We start from the raw sequence: 20,746 nt of genomic DNA, 5'->3' as shown, positions 1-20,746 counted from the left end.
AACAGAGACCTAAACAAACACTTTACAGATTAAATTCTCCAGAAATGAACCTGGCGAACCTAGTTCACAGACCCCCCAAGAGCGGCATTGCATTACTCACCCCCTGGTGCGAACAGACTGGTGCGAACAGACACCCCTTTTCTCCCATCAGCCCACATTACTTAAAGATACAGCATTTGACAGAGCATTCAATTAAAATAATAAACATTAAGTTCATAGACCAGACATACTCTCATTGTCAGTTGCCAAAACACATTCTTTACATGCAATTTCTGGTGGTTTAACCTTTAGTTAGATGACCATGTATGTTTTTCACTTTAGATGGGCTTATATGTGTAACATTTGTTAAGGGATGATTGTTAAACAGGATATGATGCAATAAGATGATTGATAAACAGGATATGATGTAATAAGATGACTGTTAAACAGGATATGATTTAATAAGATGATTGATAAACAGGATATGATGCAATAAGATATGATGTAATAAGATGATTGTTAAACAGGATATGATTGTTAAACAGGATATGATGTAATTCGATGATTGTTAAACAGGATATGATGATTGTTAAACAGGATATGACGCAATAAGATGATTGCTAAACAGGATATGATGTAATAAGATGATTGTTAAACAGGATATTATGTAATAAGATGATTGTTAAATAGGATATGAAGTAACAGCACCATGTCACTCCCCACAGGAGGAGAAGACTGAGCTGACCAGGGACAAACCTGAGGCAGAACCTTTGAAGCCTGTGCAGAGGATGGCTGAGCCGACCAGGGACAAACCTGAGACAGAGCCTGTGCAGCGGAAGACTGAGAGGGAAGGTGATGATGACAATGAGGAAGAAGATGATTATCACGAGCATGAATCTGATGATGAAGACGGGCCTTCATTTGCTTGCCTCAGAGTGGAGGGAGTGAATCTGGAACCTTACGATGAGGAGCAGGAGGCTGGGAAGGAGGAGGACCTCTCTGGGTAGGTGGTTCTCTCCCCTGGGGCTGGGAAGGAGGAGGACCTCTCTGGGTAGGTGGTTCTCTCCCCCTGGGGCTGGGAAGGAGGAGGACCTCTCTGGGTAGGTGGTTCTCTCCCCTGGGGCTGGGAAGGAGGAGGACCTCTCTGGGTAGGTGGTTCTCTCCCCCTGGGGCTGGGAAGGAGGAGGACCTCTCTGGGTAGGTGGTTCTCTCCCCCTGGGGCTGGGAAGGAGGAGGACCTCTCTGGGTAGGTGGTTCTCTCCCCCTGGGGCTGGGAAGGAGGAGGACCTCTCTGGGTAGGTGGTTCTCTCCCCCTGGGGCTGGGAAGGAGGAGGACCTCTCTGGGTAGATGGTTCTCTCCCCCTGGGGCTGGGAAGGAGGAGGACCTCTCTGGGTAGGTGGTTCTCTCCCCCTGGGGCTGGGAAGGAGGAGGACCTCTCTGGGTAGGAGGAGGACCTCTCTGGGTAGGTGGTTCTCTCCCCCTGGGGCTGGGAAGGAGGAGGACCTCTCTGGGTAGGTGGTTCTCTCCCCCTGGGGCTCTGAAGGAGGAGGACCTCTCTGGGTAGATGGTTCTCTCCCCCTGGGGCTGGGAAGGAGGAGGACCTCTCTGGGTAGATGGTTCTCTCCCCCTTGGGCTGGGAAGGAGGAGGACCTCTCTGGGTAGGTGGTTCTCTCCCTCTGGGGCTGGGAAGGAGGAGGACCTCTCTGGGTAGGTGGTTCTCTCCCCCTGGGGATCTGAAGGAGGAGGACCTCTCTGGCTCTGGGTAGGTGGTTCTCTCCCCCTGGGGCTGGGAAGGAGGAGGACCTCTCTGGGTAGGTGGTTCTCTCCCCCTGAGGCTCTGAAGGAGGAGGACCTCTCTGGGTAGATGGTTCTCTCCCTCTGGGGCTGGGAAGGAGGAGGACCTCTCTGGGTAGATGGTTCTCTCCCTCTGGGGCTGGGAAGGAGGAGGACCTCTCTGGGTAGGTGGTTCTCTACCTCTGGGGCTGGGAAGGAGGAGGACCTCTCTGGGTAGATGGTTCTCTCCCTCTGGGGCTGGGAAGGAGGAGGACCTCTCTGGGAAGGTGGTTCTCTCCCCCTGGGGCTGGGAAGGAGGAGGACCTCTCTGGCTCTGGGTAGATGGTTCTCTCTCTACGGCTGGGGGTGTTTGGCAGTACGTTTGAGCGTTGCACAGTTCTGGAAACTATCCTCAAATTCCTGACTTTTCTGGAAATCCTGGATTGGAGAATCCCCCGACCAAGATTTCTAGATAAACCTGTGGATTTTGGGAACGTTTCTGGAACCCTAGTGATGATAACATAAGGATTTCTCTATTTGTGGAACTCTTCAGCTGACGGGGAAGGATGCCCAAGGTGTTCCAGTAATAGACTCATCTCCTATCACTCAGGGTTGGAGGAGTCCTCCTGGATTCATAAACTAAACTTCCAATGATTGTCGTACATTGACAATAATAATTGAGAGGTCCTAGAACTGAGCACTGATATAACACCTGATTTAATTTGACCAAATGTGAGAAAACGTGGTGCGCACAAATAATGTGTCAGTACTCATTGAATTGTTAAAATATTTAAAAAAAATCACCCTTGATACTTATGTAACCTAAAGTTAATGGCATAATACCATTGGCAATCCCTGTCAGCTAAAGAGTTGTGTCTGAGTCTGCTAGTTGGCTTCATTGGGTGGTTGACCATCTTTATTAACTACTGTTAACCTGCTGTAGACAGGCAGCTTCCCTCCTGGACCCTGGCTGAGCTCTACTCTCTATTGTCCTGGCTGAGCTCTACTCTCTATTGTCCTGGCTGAGCTCTACTCTCTGTTGTCCTGGCTGAGCCCTACTCTCTATTGTCCTGGCTGAGCTCTACTCTCTATTCTCCTGGCTGAGCTCTACTCTACTGCCCCTCTACTCTCTATTGTCCTGGCTGAGCTCTACTCTCTATTGTCCTGGCTGAGCTCTACTCTCTATTGTCCTGGCTGAGCTCTACTCTCTATTGTCCTGGCTGAGCTCTACTCTCTATTGCCCTGGCTGAGCTCTACTCTCTATTGTCCTGGCTGAGATCTACTCTCTATTGTCCTGGCTGAGATCTACTCTCTATTGTCCTGGCTGAGATCTACTCTCTATTGTCCTGGCTGAGTTCTACTCTACTCCCCCTCTACTCTCTATTGTCTTGGCTGAGCTCTACTCTACTGCCCCTCTACTCTCTATTGTTCAGGCTGAACTCCACTCTCTATTGCCCGCAGAGCTCTACTCATATCTACATGTACATACTACCTCAATCAGCCTGACTAACTGGTGCCTGTATATAGCCTCTACTGTATATAGCCTCTACTGTATATAGCCTCTCTACTGTATATAGCCTCTCTACTGTATATAGCCTCTACTGTATATAACCTCTACTGTATATAGCCTCTCTACTGTATATAGCCTCTCTACTGTATATAGCCTCTCTACTGTATATAACCTCTACTGTATATAACCTCTACTGTATATAGCCTCTCTACTGTATATAACCTCTACTGTATATAGCCTCTACTGTATATAGCCTCTCTACTGTATATAGCCTCTCTACTGTATATAACCTCTACTGTATATAGCCTCTCTACTGTATGTAGCCTCTCTACTGTATATAGCCTCTCTACTGTATATAACCTCTACTGTATATAGCCTCTCTACTGTATGTAGCCTCTCTACTGTATATAGCCTCTCTACTGTATATATCCTCTCTACTGTTTGTAGCCTCACTACTGTATGTAGCCTCTCTACTGTATGTAGCCTCTCTACTGTATGTAGCCTCTCTACTGTATATAACCTCTACTGTATATAGCCTCTCTACTGTATATAGCCTCTACTGTATATAGCCTCTACTGTATATAGCCTCTACTGTATATAGCCTCTCTACTGTATGTAGCCTCTCTACTGTATATAGCCTCTACTGTATATAACCTCTACTGTATATAGGCTCTCTACTGTATATCACCTGTCTAACACCTTTTTTGCACTATTGGTTAGAGCCTGTAAGTAAGTATTTCACTGTGAGGTCTACTACACCTGTTGTATTCAGCATTTCACTGTAAGGTCTACTACACCTGTTGTATTCAGCATTTCACTGTAAGGTCTACTACAGCTGTTGTATTCAGCATTTCACTGTGAGGTCTACTACACCTGTTGTATTCGGCGCACCTGACAAATAACCTTTGATTTGATACCCTCTATTACCCTGGCAGAGCTCTAATCTATTGACTCTCTAGTGCCGTTACCGTGCCCCTCTGGTGCCGTTACCGTGCCCCTCTGGTGCCGTTACCGTGCCCCTCTAGTGCCGTTACCGTGCCCCTCTGGTGCCGTTACCGTGCCGTTACCGTTACCGTGCCCCTCTGGTGCCGTTACCGTGCCGTTACCGTGCCCCTCTGGTGCCGTTACCGTGCCCCTCTGGTGCCGTTACCGTGCCCCTCTAGTGCCCCTCTGGTGCCGGTGCCGTTACCGTGCCCCTCTGGTGCCGTTACCGTGCCGTTACCGTGCCCCTCTGGTGCCGGTGCCGTTACCGTGCCCCTCTGGTGCCGTTACCGTGCCGTTACCGTGCCCCTCTGGTGCCGTTACCGTGCCCCTCTGGTGCCGTTACCGTGCCGTTACCGTGCCCCTCTGGTGCCGTTACCGTGCCCCTCTGGTGCCGTTACCGTGCCCCTCTGGTGCCGTTACCGTGCCCCTCTGGTGCCGTTACCGTGCCCCTCTGGTGCCGGTGCCGTTACCGTGCCCCTCTGGTGCCGTTACCATGCCCCTCTGGTGCCGTTACCGTGCCCCTCTAGTGCCGTTACCGTGCCGTTACCGTGCCCCTCTGGTGCCGTTACCGTGCCCCTCTAGTGCCCCTCTGGTGCCGGTGCCGTTACGGTGCCCCTCTGGTGCCGTTACCGTGCCGTTACCATGCCCCTCTGGTGCCATTACCGTGCCCCTCTGGTGCCGTTACTGTGCCCCTCTGGTGCCGTTACCGTGCCCCTCTAGTGCCCCTCTGGTGCCCCTCTGGTGCCGTTACCGTGGCGTTACCGTGCCCCTCTAGTGCCGTTACCGTGCCCCTCTGGTGCCGTTACCGTGCCGTTACCGTGCCCCTCTGGTGCCGTTACCGTGCCCCTCTGGTGCCGTTACCGTGCCGTTACCGTGCCCCTCTGGTGCCGTTACCGTGCCCCTCTGGTGCCGTTACCGTGCCGTTACCGTGCCCCTCTGGTGCCGTTACCGTGCCCCTCTGGTGCCGTTACCGTGGCCCTCTGGTGCCGTTACCGTGCCCCTCTAGTGCCGTTACCGTGCCCCTCTGGTGCCGTTACCGTGCCCCTCTGGTGCCGGTGCCGTTACCGTGCCCCTCTGGTGCCGTTACCGTGCCCCTCTGGTGCCGTTACGGTGCCCCTCTGGTGCCGGTGCCGTTACCGTGCCCCTCTGGTGCCGTTACCATGCCCCTCTGGTGCCGTTACCGTGCCCCTCTAGTGCCATTACCGTGCCGTTACCGTGCCCCTCTGGTGCCGTTACCGTGCCCCTCTAGTGCCCCTCTGGTGCCGGTGCCGTTACGGTGCCCCTCTGGTGCCGTTACCGTGCCGTTACCATGCCCCTCTGGTGCCATTACCGTGCCCCTCTGGTGCCGTTACTGTGCCCCTCTGGTGCCGTTACCGTGCCCCTCTGGTGCCCCTCTGGTGCCGTTACCGTGGCGTTACCGTGCCCCTCTGGTGCCGTTACCGTGCCCCTCTGGTGCCGTTACCGTGCCCCTCTAGTGCCCCTCTGGTGCCCCTCTGGTGCCGTTACCGTGGCGTTACCGTGCCCCTCTGGTGCCGTTACCGTGCCCCTCTGGTGCCGTTACCGTGCCGTTACCGTGCCCCTCTGGTGCCGTTACCGTGCCCCTCTGGTGCCGTTACCGTGCCCATCTGGTGCCGTTACCGTGCCCCTCTAGTGCCCCTCTGGTGCCGGTGCCGTTACGGTGCCCCTCTGGTGCCGTTACCGTGCCGTTACCATGCCCCTCTGGTGCCGTTACCGTGCCCCTCTAGTGCCCCTCTGGTGCCGGTGCCGTTACGGTGCCCCTCTGGTGCCGTTACCGTGCCGTTACCGTGCCCCTCTGGTGCCGTTACCGTGCCATTACCATGCTCCTCTGGTGCCATTACCGTGCCTTTACTGTGCCCCTCTAGTGCCCCTCTGGTGCCGGTGCCGTTACCGTGCCCCTCTGGTGCCGTTACCGTGCCCCTCTGGTGCCGTTACCGTGCCCCTCTGGTGCCGTTACCGTGCCCCTCTGGTGCCGTTACCGTGCCCCTCTGGTGTCGTTACCGTGCCCCTCTGGTGTCTCTAGTCTTTTTGATGCTGTGCTGTATATGGCTCTCACTCTCTGTGCAGTAGGGCTGTTTAGACAGACACATGGCTTTGGCTGCTCAGTCAGCTAGCTAGTCAGCTAGCTAGTCAGTCAGCTAGCTAGCTAGTCAGCTAGCTAGTCAATCAGTCAGCTAGTCAGCTAGCTAGCTAGTCAATCATTCAGCTAACTAGTAAATCAGTCAGTCAGCTAGCTAGCTAGTCAGTCAGTCAGCTAACTAGTCAATCAGTCAGTCAGCTAGCTAGCTAGTCAGTCAGTCAGCTAACTAATCAATCAGTCAGCTAGCTAGCTAGTCAGTCAGTCAGTCAGCTAGTCAGCTAGCTAGTCAATCAGTCAGCTAGTCAGCTAGCTAGTCAATCAGTCAGCTAGTCAATCAGTCAGCTAGTGAATCAGTCAGCTAGTCAATCAGTCAGCTAACTAGTCAGTCAGCTAGCTAACTAGTCAATCATTCAGCTAGCTAGTCAATCAGTCAGTCAGTCAGCTAGTCAATCAGTCAGCTACCTAATCAATCAGTTAGCTAACTAATCAATCAGTCAGCTAGCTAGTCAATCAGTCAGCTCGCTAGTCAATCAGTCAGCTAACTAGTCAATCAGTCAGTCAGCTAGCTAGCTAGTCAGTCAGTCAGCTAACTAATCAATCAGTCAGCTAGCTAGCTAGTCAGTCAGTCAGCTAGTCAGCTAGCTAGTCAATCAGTCAGCTAGTCAGCTAGCTAGTCAATCAGTCAGCTAGTCAATCAGTCAGCTAGTCAATCAGTCAGCTAGTCAATCAGTCAGCTAACTAGTCAGTCAGCTAGCTAACTAGTCAATCATTCAGCTAGCTAGTCAATCAGTCAGCTAGCTAGTCAATCAGTCAGTCAGTCAGCTAGTCAATCAGTCAGCTAACTAATCAATCAGTCAGCTAACTAATCAATCAGTCAGCTAGCTAGTCAATCAGACAGCTAGCTAGTCAGTCAGTCAGCGTTGACATATTTGTTCTGAGGGCTAAAATGTACTGAGTATGTGAAGGGACAGACCCACCTGTATGTGGTGGACTGTTGACTAGGCTGTGAAGGGACAGACCCACCTGTATGTGGTGGACTGTTGACTAGGCTGTGAAGGGACAGACCCACCTGTATGTGGTGGACTGTTGACTAGGCTGTGAAGGGACAGACCCACCTGTATGTGGTGGACTGTTGACTAGGCTGTGAAGGGACAGACCCACCTGTATGTGGTGGACTGTTGACTAGGCTGTGAAGGGACAGACCCCCCTGTATGTGGTGGACTGTTGACTAGGCTGTGAAGGGACAGACCCACCTGTATATGGTGGACTGTTGACTAGGCTGTGAAGGGACAGACCCACCTGTATGTGGTGGACTGTTGACTAGGCTGAAATATACACTACATGATCAAAAGTATGTGGACACCTGCTCGTCGAACATCTCGTTCCAAAATCATGGGCATTAATATGGAGTTGGTCCCCCCCTTTGCTGCTATAACAGCCTCCACTCTTCTGGGAAGTCATTAATATGGAGTTGTCTCCCCTTTGCTGCTATAACAGCCTCCACTCTTCTGGGAAGTCATTAATATGGAGTTGGTCCCCCTTTGCTGCTATAACAGCCTTCACTCTTCTGGGAAGTCATTAATATGGAGTTGGTCCCCCCTTTGCTGCTATAACAGCCTCCACTCTTCTGGGAAGTCATTAATATGGAGTTGGTCCCCCTTTGCTGCTATAACAGCCTCCAATCTTCTGGGAAGAATTCATATGGAGTTGGTCCCCCCTTTACTGCTATAACAGCCTCCACTCTTCTGGGAAGGATTTAATATAGAGTTGGTCCCCCCTTTAGTGTTATAACAGCCTCCACTCTTCTGGGAAGTCATTAATATGGAGTTGGTCCCCCCCCCCTTTGCTGCTATAACAGCCTCCACTCTTCTGGGAAGGATTTCCACTAGATGTTGGAACGTTGCTACGGAAACTTGCTTCCATTCAGCCCCAAGAGCATTAGTGAGGTCGGGTGCTGATGTTGGGCGATTAGGGCCTGGCTCGCAGTTGGCGTTCCAATTCATCCCAAAGGTGTTCGATGAGGTTGAGGTCAGAGCTCTGTGTAGGCCAGTCAAGTTTTTCCACATTGATCTTGACAAACCATTTCTGTATGGACCACGCTTTGTACACAGGGGCATTGTTATGCTGAAACAATGAATTCTGTTGCCACAGAATGTCCTTGTATGCTGTAGCATTTAGATGTCCCTTCACTGGAACTAAGGGGCCCTAACCATGACAAACAGCCCCTGACCATTATCCTCCTCCACCAAACTTTACAGTTGGCACTATGCATCGGGGCAGGTTGCGTTCTCCTGGCATACGCCAAACCCAGATTCGTCTGTCGGACTGCCAGATGGTGAAGCGTGATTCATCACTCCAGAGAACATGTTTCCACTGCTCCAGAGTCCAATGGTGGCGAGCTTTACACCACTCCAGCCGACGCTTGACATTGCAAATGGTCTTAGGCTTGTGTGCAGCTGCTCGGCCATGGAAACCCATTTCATGAAGCTCCCAGACGAATAGTTCTTGTGGTGAATCACAACGGCCGGTTGTGATACAGCCTGGAATCGAACCATGGTCTGTAGTGACGCCTCTAGTACTAAGATGCGACACTCGGGAGCACATGTTGAATGTTGCAACCGAGGACAGACAATTTTTATGCGCTTCAGCACTCGGTGGTCCTGTTCTGTGACCTTGTGTGGCCTACCACTTCGCTGCTGAGCCGTTGTTGCTCCGAAGACATTTACATTTACAGTTGGTTCGGGGCAGCTCTAGCGGGGCAGAAATTTGACGAACTGACTTGTTGGAAAAGTGGCATCCTATGACGGTTCCACATTGAAAGTCACCGAGCTCTTTAGTACGGGCCATTCTACTGCCAATGTTTGTCTATGGAGATTGCATGGCTGTGTGCTCGATTTTATACACCTGTAAGCAACGGCTGAATGCACTAATTTGTCTGTACTCTCCTGGTTCTCATTCATACCACTGGACTGTAGGGTGATGATGAGGTGGGCTGTACTCTCCTGGTTCTCATTCACACCACTGGACTGTAGGGTGATGAGGTGGGCTGTACTCTCCTGGTTCTCATTCACACCACTGGACTGTAGGGTGATGAGGTGGATGTACTCTCCTGGTTCTCATTCACACCACTGGACTGTAGGGTGATGAGGTGGGCTGTACTCTCCTGGTTCTCATTCACACCACTGGACTGTAGGGTGATGAGGTGGGCTGTACTCTCCTGGTTCTCATTCACACCACTGGACTGTAGGGTGATGAGGTGGGCTGTACTCTCCTGGTTCTCATTCACACCACTGGACTGTAGGGTGATGAGGTGGGCTGTACTCTCCTGGTTCTCATTCACACCACTGGACTGTAGGGTGATGAGGTGGGCTGTACTCTCCTGGTTCTCATTCACACCACCGGACTGTAGAGTGATGAGGTGGGCTGTACTATCCTGGTTCTCATTCACACCACTGGGCTGTAGAGTGATGAGGTGGGCTGTACTCTCCTGGTTCTCATTCACACCACTGGACTGTAGGGTGATGAGGTGGGCTGTACTCTCCTGGTTCTCATTCACACCACTGGACTGTAGAGTGATGAGGTGGTGGGCTGTACTCTCCTGGTTCTCATTCACACCACTGGACTGTAGGGAGATGATGAGGTGGGCTGTACTCTCCTGGTTCTCATTCACACCACTGGACTGTAGAGTGATGAGGTGGGCTGTACTCTCCTGGTTCTCATTCACACCACCGGACTGTAGAGTGATGAGGTGGCTGTACTCTCCTGGTTCTCATTCACACCACTGGATTGTAGGGTGATGAGGTGACTGTACTCTCCTGGTTCTCATTCACACCACTGGACTGTAGAGTGATGATGAGGTGGTGGGCTGTACTCTCTTGGTTCTCATTCACACCACTGGACTGTAGGGAGATGATGAGGTGGTGGGCTGTACTCTCCTGGTTCTCATTCACACCACTGGACTGTAGGGTGATGAGGTGGGCTGTACTCTCCTGGTTCTCATTCACACCACTGGACTGTAGGGTGATGAGGTGGGCTGTACTCTCCTGGTTCTCATTCACACCACTGGACTGTAGAGTGAATAGGTGGGCTGTACTCTCCTGGTTCTCATTCACACCACTGGACTGTAGGGTGATGAGGTGGGCTGTACTCTCCTGGTTCTCATTCACAACACTGGACTGTAGGGTGATGAGGTGGGCTGTACTCTCCTGGTTCTCATTCACACCACTGGACTGTAGAGTGATGAGGTGGGCTGTACTCTCCTGGTTCTCATCCACACCACTGAACTGTAGAGTGATGAGGTGGGCTGTACTCTCCTGGTTCTCATTCACACCACTGGACTGTAGAGTGATGAGGTGGATGTACTCTCCTGGTTCTCATTCACACCACTGGACTGTAGAGTGATGAGGTGGATGTACTCTCCTTGTTCTCATTCACACCACTGGACTGTAGGGTGATGAGGTGGGCTGTACTCTCCTGGTTCTCATTCACACCACTGGACTGTAGAGTGATGAGGTGGGCTGTACTCTCCTGGTTCTCATTCACACCACTGGACTGTAGGGTGATGAGGTGGGCTGTACTCTCCTTGTTCTCATTCACACCACTGGACTGTAGAGTGATGAGGTGGCTGTACTCTCTTGGTTCTCATTCACACCACTGGACTGTAGGGAGATGATGAGGTGGTGGGCTGTACTCTCCTTGTTCTCATTCACACCACTGGACTGTAGGGTGATGAGGTGGCTATACTCTCCTGGTTCTCCTTCACACCACTGGACTGTAGAGTGATGAGGTGGGCTGTACTCTCTTGGTTCTCATTCACACCACTGGATTGTAGGGTGATGAGGTGGCTGTACTCTCCTGGTTCTCATTCACACCACTGGACTGTAGGGTGATGAGGTGGGCTGTACTCTCCTGGTTCTCATTCACACCACTGGACTGTAGGGTGATGAGGTGGGCTGTACTCTCCTGGTTCTCATTCATACCACTGGACTGTAGAGTGATGAGGTGGGCTGTACTCTCCTGGTTCTCATTCACACCACTGGACTGTAGGGTGATGAGGTGGGCTGTACTCTCCTGGTTCTCATTCACACCACTGGACTGTAGAGTGATGAGGTGGCTGTACTCTCCTGGTTCTCATTCACACCACTGGACTGTAGGGTGACGAGGTGGGCTGTACTCTCCTGGTTCTCATTCACACCACTGGACTGTAGGGTGATGAGGTGGGCTGTACTCTCCTGGTTCTCATTCACACCACTGGACTGTAGAGTGATGAGGTGGGCTGTACTCTCCTGGTTCTCATTCACACCACTGGACTGTAGGGTGATGAGGTGGGCTGTACTCTCCTTGTTCTCATTCACACCACTGGACTGTAGAGTGATGAGGTGGCTGTACTCTCCTGGTTCTCATTCACACCACTGGACTGTAGGGTGATGAGGTGGGCTGTACTCTCCTGGTTCTCATTCACACCACTGGACTGTAGAGTGATGAGGTGGGCTGTACTCTCCTGGTTCTCATTCACACCACTGGACTGTAGAGTGATGATGAGGTGGTGGGCTGTACTCTCTTGGTTCTCATTCACACCACTGGACTGTAGGGAGATGATGAGGTGGTGGGCTGTACTCTCCTGGTTCTCATTCACACCACTGGACTGTAGGGTGATGAGGTGGGCTGTACTCTCCTGGTTCTCATTCACACCACTGGACTGTAGGGTGATGAGGTGGGCTGTACTCTCCTGGTTCTCATTCACACCACTGGACTGTAGGGTGATGAGGTGGGCTGTACTCTCCTTGTTCTCATTCACACCACTGGACTGTAGAGTGATGAGGTGGCTGTACTCTCCTGGTTCTCATTCACACCACTGGACTGTAGAGTGATGAGGTGGCTGTAGTCACTGTTTGCCACCAATGCAGGTTGTAACTCGTTACTCTGGTCTTAAAGGGATAGTGCAAGACTTTGTCTGCTTCCCCAGAGTCAGATGAACACGTAGATACTATGTATCCAGTATCTGTACGTGGAGTTTGAAGGAAGTTTTAAGGTAGTTTATTTTGCTGCTAGGTTTGCAACTTCATTCAAACTGCGAACAGAGACACAGCAATGGTATCCATGCTTTCATCTGACTCTAGAGCAATAAAGGAATTACTTAAATTGCCAAAATCTCACACGATCCCTTTAATATCCTGTCTTGGCAGAAACCAAAATGTTTAATTTATTTTTGGGGTTCTATAGTGGAACCACAGTACTGTAGTTGTGTTGCTGTTGGCTCACTCTAGACAGACAGGAGAACACGGCAGTATTTAACAAGGCTGGGTCCTGCTTGAAGCAGAACAGACTGTCTGAGTTAGATTTCACCACTGAATCATCATTCAGGACCTCCTGTTGGCTCTCAGTTGATTGAAATGCTTGGACTCCTGACTAGACCTGACTGCCGTACACTGAGTGACTGCATTTTAATTTCTACGCGTGTGGTTGCAGTAGTAATGGAGTTGTAGCCTGAGTGCCAGTCTGTTTGTGCTATCATGCCAACTCCTTGTCGCTCGTTGTCATGTTTGGCTTGACCATGGCAAGAGCACAAACAAAATATAAAATACAGATCTGATACCAGACTATAGGAGGAGACCACAGATCTGGGACCAGACTATAGAAGGAGACCACAGATCTGGGACCAGGCTATAGGAGGAGACCACAGATCTGGGACCAGGCTATAGGAGGAGACAACTGATCTGGGACCAGACTATAGGAGGAGACCACAGATCAGGGACCAGGCTATAGAAGGAGACCACAGATCTGGGACCAGGCTATGGAAGGAGACCACAGATCTGGGACCAGGCTATAGAAGGAGACCACAGATCTGGGACCAGGCTATAGGAGGAGACCACAGATCTGGGACCAGGCTATAGGAGACTACAGATCTGGGACCAGGCTATAGAGGGAGACCACAGATCTGGGACCAGGCTATAGAGGGAGACCACAGATATGGGACCAGGCTATAGAGGGAGACCACAGATCTGGGACCAGGCTATAGAAGGAGACAACAGATCTGAGACCAGGCTATAGGAGGAGACTACAGATCTGGGACCAGGCTATAGGAGGAGACAACAGATCTGGGACCAGGCTATAGGAGATCACAGATCTGGGACCAGGCTATAAGAGGAAGACCACAGATCTGGGACCAGGCTATAGGAGGAGACCACAGATCTGGGACCAGGCTATAGGAGGAGACTACAGATCTGGGACCAGACTATAGAGGGAGACTACAGATCTGGGACCAGACTATAGAGGGAGACTACAGATCTGGGACCAGACTATAGAGGGAGACAACAGATCTGGGACCAGACTATAGGAGGAGACCACAGATCTGGGACCAGGCTATAGAAGGAGACCACAGATCTGGGACCAGGCTGGTGAGGTTGTGGGAGCAAACCTGGATTTGGGTATCTTGACTGTACTTCCTGTCTCACGTTACTACTGTGTCTGCACACTGCAACAGCCTCAAACTGCTGTGCTGCTAAGCTGTGCTTTGCTGTGCTTTGCTGTGCTTTGCTGTGCCAACCTGCATAATCTGCCTCAGTGTCCTGAAACCCTTCCCTACCACCCCTCCCTTCTCTCCAGCTCTGACTGTGTACTATACCACCCCCTTGTGGCTGTTATACCTACTGCAACTCAACTAAAACCTCAAGTCAATGAGTGATGTTTATGTGGAATGGATGTAGGGTTGAGTGGCCTAGATGTAGTGGAAGTCCACAGAGTACCAGACTAAGGCTAGATGACATGTAGTTTTAATGAAGAAGTGTTTGTGGCATAGTAGTATTTATTTAATAAATACTGTCCCCATTATCACCTCATAGTTGTTCTGTTAGCAATTCAGGAAGAAGAGAGGGTTAGGAAGAAGGCAGATGACCAATGGAGTCCAGAGTAGTAGTAGTGGCTAGTGGCTTGGAGGCTGGGGGGGTTATTTAGTAGTAGTGGTGGCTGGGGGGGGTTATTTAGTAGTAGTGGTGGCTGGGGGGGTTATTTAGTAGTAGTGGAGGCTAGGGGGGGGTTATTTAGTAGTAGTGGAGGCTAGGGGGGGTTATTTAGTAGTAGTGGAGGCTAGGGGGGGTTATTTAGTAGTAGTGGCTTGGAGGCTAGGGGGGGGTTATTTAGTAGTAGTGGCTTGGAGGCTAGGGGGGGTTATTTAGTAGTAGTGGAGGCTAGGGGGGGTTATTTAGTAGTAGTGGAGGCTAGGGGGGGGGTTATTTAGTAGTAGTGGAGGCTAGGGGGGGTTATTTAGTAGTAGTGGAGGCTAGGGGGGGTTATTTAGTAGTAGTGGCTTGGAGGCTAGGGGGGGGGTATTTAGTAGTAGTGGCTTGGAGGCTGGGGGGGTTATTTAGTAGTATTGGAGGCTAGGGGGGGGGTTATTTAGTAGTAGTGGCTTGGAGGCTAGGGGGGGTTATTTAGTAGTAGTGGCTTGGAGGCTAGGGGGGTTATTTAGTAGTAGTGGAGGCTAGGGGGGGTTATTTAGTAGTAGTGGCTTGGAGGCTAGGGGGGTTATTTAGTAGTAGTGGAGGCTAGGGGGGGTTATTTAGTAGTAGTGGAGGCTAGGGGGGTTATTTAGTAGTAGTGGCTTGGAGGCTAGGGGGGGTTATTTAGTAGTAGTGGAGGCTAGGGGGGGGTTATTTAGTAGTAGTGGCTTGGAGGCTAAGGGGGGTTATTTAGTAGTAGTGGCTTGGAGGCTAGGGGGGTTATTTAGTAGTAGTGGAGGCTAGGGGGGGGGTTATTTAGTAGTAGTGGCTTGGAGGCTAGGGGGGTTATTTAGTAGTAGTGGCTTGGAGGCTAGGGGGTTATTTTGTAGTAGTGGAGGCTAGGGGGGGGGTTATTTAGTAGTAGTGGAGGCTAGGGGGGTTATTTAGTAGTAGTGGCTTGGAGGCTAGGGGGGTTATTTAGTAGTAGTGCCTTGGAGGCTGGGGGGGGTTATTTAGTAGTAGTGGAGGCTAGGGTGGGTTATTTAGTAGTAGTGGCTTGGAGGCTAGGGGGGGTTATTTAGTAGTAGTGGAGGCTATGGGGGCTTATTTAGTAGTAGTGGAGGCTAGGGGGGTTATTTAGTAGTAGTGGCTTGGAGGCTAGGGGGGGTTATTTAGTAGTAGTGGCTTGGAGGCTAGGGGGGGTTATTTAGTAGTAGTGCCTTGGAGGCTGGGGGGGTTATTTAGTAGTAATGTTTTGGATGCTAGGGGGGTTATTTAGTAGTAGTGGAGGCTAGGGGGAGTTATTTAGTAGTAGTGGCTTGGAGGCTAGGGGGGGTTATTTAGTAGTAGTGGAGGCTAGGGGGGTTATTTAGTAGTAGTGGCTTGGAGGCTAGGGGGGGTTATTTAGTAGTAGTGGCTTGGAGGCTAGGGGGGGGGGGTTATTTAGTAGTAGTGGCTTGGTGGCTAGGGGGGGTTATTTAGTAGTAGTGGAGGCTAGGGGGGTTATTTTGTAGTAGTGGAGGCTAGGGGGGTTATTTAGTAGTAGTGGCTTGGTGGCTAGGGGGGGTTATTTAGTAGTAGTGGAGGCTGGGGGGGGTTATTTAGTAGTAGTGGCTTGGAGGCTAGGGGGGGTATTTAGTATTAGTGGAGGCTAGGGGGGGTTATTTAGTAGTAGTGACTTGGAGGCTAGGGGGGGGTTATTTAGTAGTAGTGGCTTGGAGGCTAGGGGGGTTATTTAGTAGTAGTGGAGGCTGGGGGGGGGTTATTTAGTAGTAGTGGAGGCTAGGGGGGTTATTTAGTAGTAGTGCCTTGGAGGCTGGGGGGGGTTATTTAGTAGTAGTGGAGGCTAGGGGGGGTTATTTAGTAGTAGTGGCTTGGAGGCTGGGGGGGGTTATTTAGTAGTAGTAGTGGCTAGGGGGGGTTATTTAGTAGTAGTGGCTTGGAGGCTAGGGGGGTTATTTAGTAGTAGTGGCTTGGAGGCTAGGAGGGGTTATTTAGTAGTAGTGGAGGCTAAGGGGGGTTATTTAGTAGTAGTGGCTTGGAGACTAGGGGGGGTTATTTAGTAGTAGTGGCTTGGAGGCTAGGGGGGGTTATTTAGTAGTAGTGGCTTGGAGGCTAGGGGGGGGTTATTTAGTAGTAGTGGCTTGGAGGCTAGGGGGGGTTATTTAGTAGTAGTGGAGGCTAGGGGGGGTTTATTTAGTAGTAGTGGCTTGGAGGCTAGGGGGGGTTATTTAGTAGTAGTGGAGGCTAGGGGGGGTTATTAGTAGTAGTGGCTTGGAGGCTAGGGGGGGTATTTTGTAGTAGTGGAGGCTAGGGGGGGTATATTTAGTAGTAGTGGCTTGGAGACTAGGGGGGGTTATTTAGTAGTAGTGGCTTGGAGGCTAGGGGGGGGTTATTTAGTAGTAGTGGCTTGGAGGCTAGGGGGGGGGTGATTAGTAGTAGTGGCTTGGAGGCTAGGGGGGGTTATTTTGTAGTAGTGGAGGCTAGGGGGGTTATTTAGTAGTAGTAGTGGCTAGGGGGGGTTATTTAGTAGTAGTGGCTTGGAGGCTAGGGGGGGGTTATTTAGTAGTAGTGGAGGCTAGGGGGGGTTATTTAGTAGTAGTGGGAGGCTAGGGGGGGTTATTTAGTAGTAGTGGCTGGAGGCTAGGGGGGGTTATTTAGTAGTAGTGGAGGCTAGGGGGGGTTATTTAGTAGGGCTTTGGAGGCTAGGGGTTTATTTAGTAGTAGTGGCTTGGAGGCTAGGGGGGGTTATTTAGTAGTAGTGGAGGCTAGGGGGGGTTATTTAGTAGTAGTGGCTTGGAGGCTAGGGGGGGTTATTTAGTAGTAGTGGAGGCTAGGGGGGGTTATTTAGTAGTAGTGGCTTGGAGGCTAGGGGGAGTTATTAGTAGTAGTGGAGGCTAGGGGGGGTTATTTAGTAGTAGTGGCTTGGAGGCTAGGGGGGGTTATTTAGTAGTAGTGGCTTGGAGGCTAGGGGGGGTTATTTAGTAGTAGTGAAGGCTAGGGGGGGTTATTTAGTAGTAGTGGCTTGGAGGCTAGGGGGGGGGTTATTTAGTAGTAGTGGCTTGGAGGCTAGGGGGGGTATTTAGTAGTAGTGGCTTGGAGGCTAGGGGGGGTTATTTAGTAGTAGTGGAGGCTATGGGGGGTTATTTAGTAGTAGTGGAGGCTAGGGGGGGGTTATTTAGTAGTAGTGGAGGCTAGGGGGGGTTATTTAGTAGTAGTGGAGGCTAGGGGGGGTTATTTAGTAGTAGTGGAGGCTAGGGGGGGGGTTATTTAGTAGTAGTGGCTTGGAGGCTAGGGGGGGTTTTAGTAGTAGTGGCTTGGAGGCTGGGGGGGTTATTTAGTAGTAGTGGAGGCTAGGGGGGGGTTATTTAGTAGTAGTGGCTTGGAGGCTAGGGGGAGTATTTAGTAGTAGTGGAGGCTAGGGGGGGTTATTTAGTAGTAGTGGCTTGGAGGCTGGGGGGGGTTATTTAGTAGTAGTGGAGGCTAGGGGGGGGGTTATTTAGTAGTAGTGGCTTGGAGGCTAGGGGGTTATTTAGTAGTAGTGGAGGCTAGGGGGGGTTATTTAGTAGTAGTGGCTTGGAGGCTAGGGGGGGTTATTTAGTAGTAGTGGCTTGGAGGCTAGGGGGGTTATTTAGTAGTAGTGGCTTGGAGGCTAGGGGGGGTTATTTAGTAGTAGTGGAGGCTAGGGGGGGTTATTTAGTAGTAGTGGCTTGGAGGCTAGGGGGGGTTTTTAGTAGTAGTGGCTTGGAGGCTGGGGGGTTATTTAGTAGTAGTGGAGGCTAGGGGGGGGGTTATTTAGTAGTAGTGGCTTGGAGGCTATGGGGGATTATTTAGTAGTAGTGGCTTGGAGGCTAGGGGGTTATTTAGTAGTAGTGGAGGCTAGGGGGGGTTATTTAGTAGTAGTGGCTTGGAGGCTAGGGGGGTTATTTAGTAGTAGTGGCTTGGAGGCTAGGGGGGGTTATTTAGTAGTAGTGGCTTGGAGGCTAGGGGGGTTATTTAGTAGTAGTGGTGGCTAGGGGGTTATTTAGTAGGTGTGGCTAGGAGGGGTTATTTAGTAGTCGTGGCTTGGAGGCTAGGGGGGGTTATTTAGTAGTAGTGGAGGCTAGGGGGGGTTATTTAGTAGTAGTGGCTTGGAGGCTGGGGGGGGGTTATTTATAGTAGTGGCTTGGAGGCTAGGGGGGGTTATTTAGTAGTAGTGGAGGCTAGGGGGGGTTATTAGTAGTAGTGGCTTGGAGGCTAGGGGGGGGTTATTTAGTAGTAGTGGCTTGGAGGCTAGGGGGGGTATTTAGTAGTAGTGGAGGCTGGGGGGGTTGTTTAGTAGTAGTGGCTTGGAGGCTAGGGGGGGTTATTTAGTAGTAGTGGCTTGGAGGCTAGGGGGGGTTATTTAGTAGTAGTAGAGGCTGGGGGGGGTTATTTAGTAGTAGTGGCTTGGAGGCTAGGGGGAGTATTTAGTAGTAGTGGCTTGGAGGCTAGGGGGGGTTTTTAGTAGTAGTGGAGGGCTAGGGGGGTTATTTAGTAGTAGTGGCTTGGAGGCTAAGGGGGGTTATTTAGTAGTAGTGGAGGCTAGGGGGGGTTATTTAGTAGTAGTGTGGCTTGGAGGCTAGGGGGTTATTTAGTAGTAGTGGAGGCTAGGGGGGTTATTTAGTAGTAGGGCTTGGAGGCTAGGGGGGGTTATTTAGTAGTAGTGGCTTGGAGGCTAGGGGGGGTATTTTAGTAGTAGTGGAGTCTGGGGGGGTTATTTAGTAGTAGTGGCTTGGAGGCTAGGGGGGGTTATTTAGTAGTAGTAGTGGCTAGGGGGGGTTATTTAGTAGTAGTGGCTTGGAGGCTAGGGGGGGGGTTATTTAGTAGTAGTGGCTTGGAGGCTAGGGGGGTTATTTAGTAGTAGTGGCTTGGAGGCTAGGGGGGGTTTATTTAGTAGTAGTGGAGGCTATGGGGGGTTATTTAGTAGTAGTGGCTTGGAGGCTAGGGGGGTTATTTAGTAGTAGTGGAGGCTAGGGGTGGGGTTATTTAGTAGTAGTAGGTGGCTTGGAGGCTAGGGGGGGTTATTTAGTAGTAGTGGCTTGGAGGCTAGGGGGGGTTATTATTAGTAGTAAATGGAGGCTAGGGGGGTATATTAGTAGTAGTGGAGGCTGGGGGGGTTATTTAGTAGTAGTGGCTTGGAGGCTAGGGGGGTTATTTAGTAGTAGTGGCTTGGAGGCTAGGGGGGGGTTATTTAGTAGTAGTGGAGGCTAGGGGGGGTTATTTAGTAGTAGTGGCTTGAGGCTGGGGGGGGTTATTGTAGTAGTAGGGGGGGCTAGGGGGGGGGTTATTTAGTAGTAGTGGCTTGGAGGCTAGGGGGGTATTTAGTAGTAGTGGAGGCTAGGGGGGGGTTATTTAGTATAGTGGCTTGGAGGCTAGGGGGGGTTATTAGTAGTAGTGGAGGCTAGGGGGGTTATTTAGTAGTAGTGGCTTGGAGGCGTAGGGGGGGTTATTTAGTAGTAGTGGAGGCTAGGGGGGGTTATTTAGTAGTAGTGGCTTGGAGGCTAGGGGGGGTTTTTAGTAGTAGTGGCTTGGAGGCTGGGGGGGGGTATTTAGTAGTAGTGGAGGCTAGGGGGGGGGTTATTAGTAGTAGTGGCTTGGAGGCTATGGGGGGATTATTAGTAGTAGTGGCTTGGAGCTAAGGGGGTATTTAGTAGTAGTGGAGGCTAGGGGGGTTATTTAGTAGTAGTGGCTTGGAGGCTAGGGGGGTTATTTAGTAGTAGTGGCTTGGAGGCTAGGGGGGGTTATTTAGTAGTAGTGGCTTGGAGGCTAGGGGGGGTTATTTAGTAGTAGTGGTGGCTAGGGGGTTATTTAGTAGGTGTGGCTAGGAGCGGTTATTTAGTAGTCGTGGCTTGGAGGCTAGGGGGTTATTTAGTAGTAGTGGAGGCTAGGGGGGGTTATTTAGTAGTAGTGGCTTGGAGGCTGGGGGGGTTATTTAGTAGTAGTGGCTTGGAGGCTAGGGGGGGTATTTAGTAGTAGTGGAGGCTAGGGGGGTTATTTAGTAGTAGTGGCTTGGAGGCTAGGGGGGGGTTATTTAGTAGTAGTGGCTTGGAGGCTAGGGGGGTATTTAGTAGTAGTGGAGGCTGGGGGGGTTGTTTAGTAGTCGTGGCTTGGAGGCTAGGGGGGTTATTTAGTAGTAGTGGAGGCTGGGGGGATTATTTAGTAGTAGTGGCTTGGAGGCTAAGGGGAGTATTTAGTAGTAGTGGCTTGGAGGCTAGGGGGGTTATTTAGTAGTAGTGGAGGCTAGGGGGGTTATTTAGTAGTAGTGGCTTGGAGGCTAAGGGGGGTTATTTAGTAGTAGTGGAGGCTAGGGGGGGGGGGTTATTAGTAGTAGTGGCTTGGAGGCTAGGGGTTATTAGTAGTATGGAGGCTAGGGGGGTTATTAGTAGTATGGCTTGGAGGCTAGGGGGGGTTATTTAGTAGTATGGAGGCTAGGGGGTTATTTA

The 20,746-nt window shown here is 51.1% G+C and overlaps 1 protein-coding gene across 1 annotated transcript in view; it reads left to right on the top strand.

Moving 5' to 3' along the window:
• Positions 1-20,746, top strand: part of LOC115201767 (AT-rich interactive domain-containing protein 4B-like) — a gene marked incomplete at its 3' end in the record, with an annotated part of 156,428 nt that overhangs the window by 119,566 nt on the left and 16,116 nt on the right. Inside the window, exon 16 of the mRNA XM_029765655.1 lies at positions 705-982. Coding sequence (XP_029621515.1) covers positions 705-982 — 278 coding nt within the window. The remainder of the gene's footprint in view (positions 1-704; positions 983-20,746) is intronic.

The sequence above is a fragment of the Salmo trutta genome, chromosome 10 (assembly GCF_901001165.1).
Source record: "Salmo trutta chromosome 10, fSalTru1.1, whole genome shotgun sequence".
Classification (NCBI taxonomy): domain Eukaryota; kingdom Metazoa; phylum Chordata; class Actinopteri; order Salmoniformes; family Salmonidae; genus Salmo; species Salmo trutta.
This window is presented reverse-complemented; position numbering and strand designations above follow the sequence as displayed.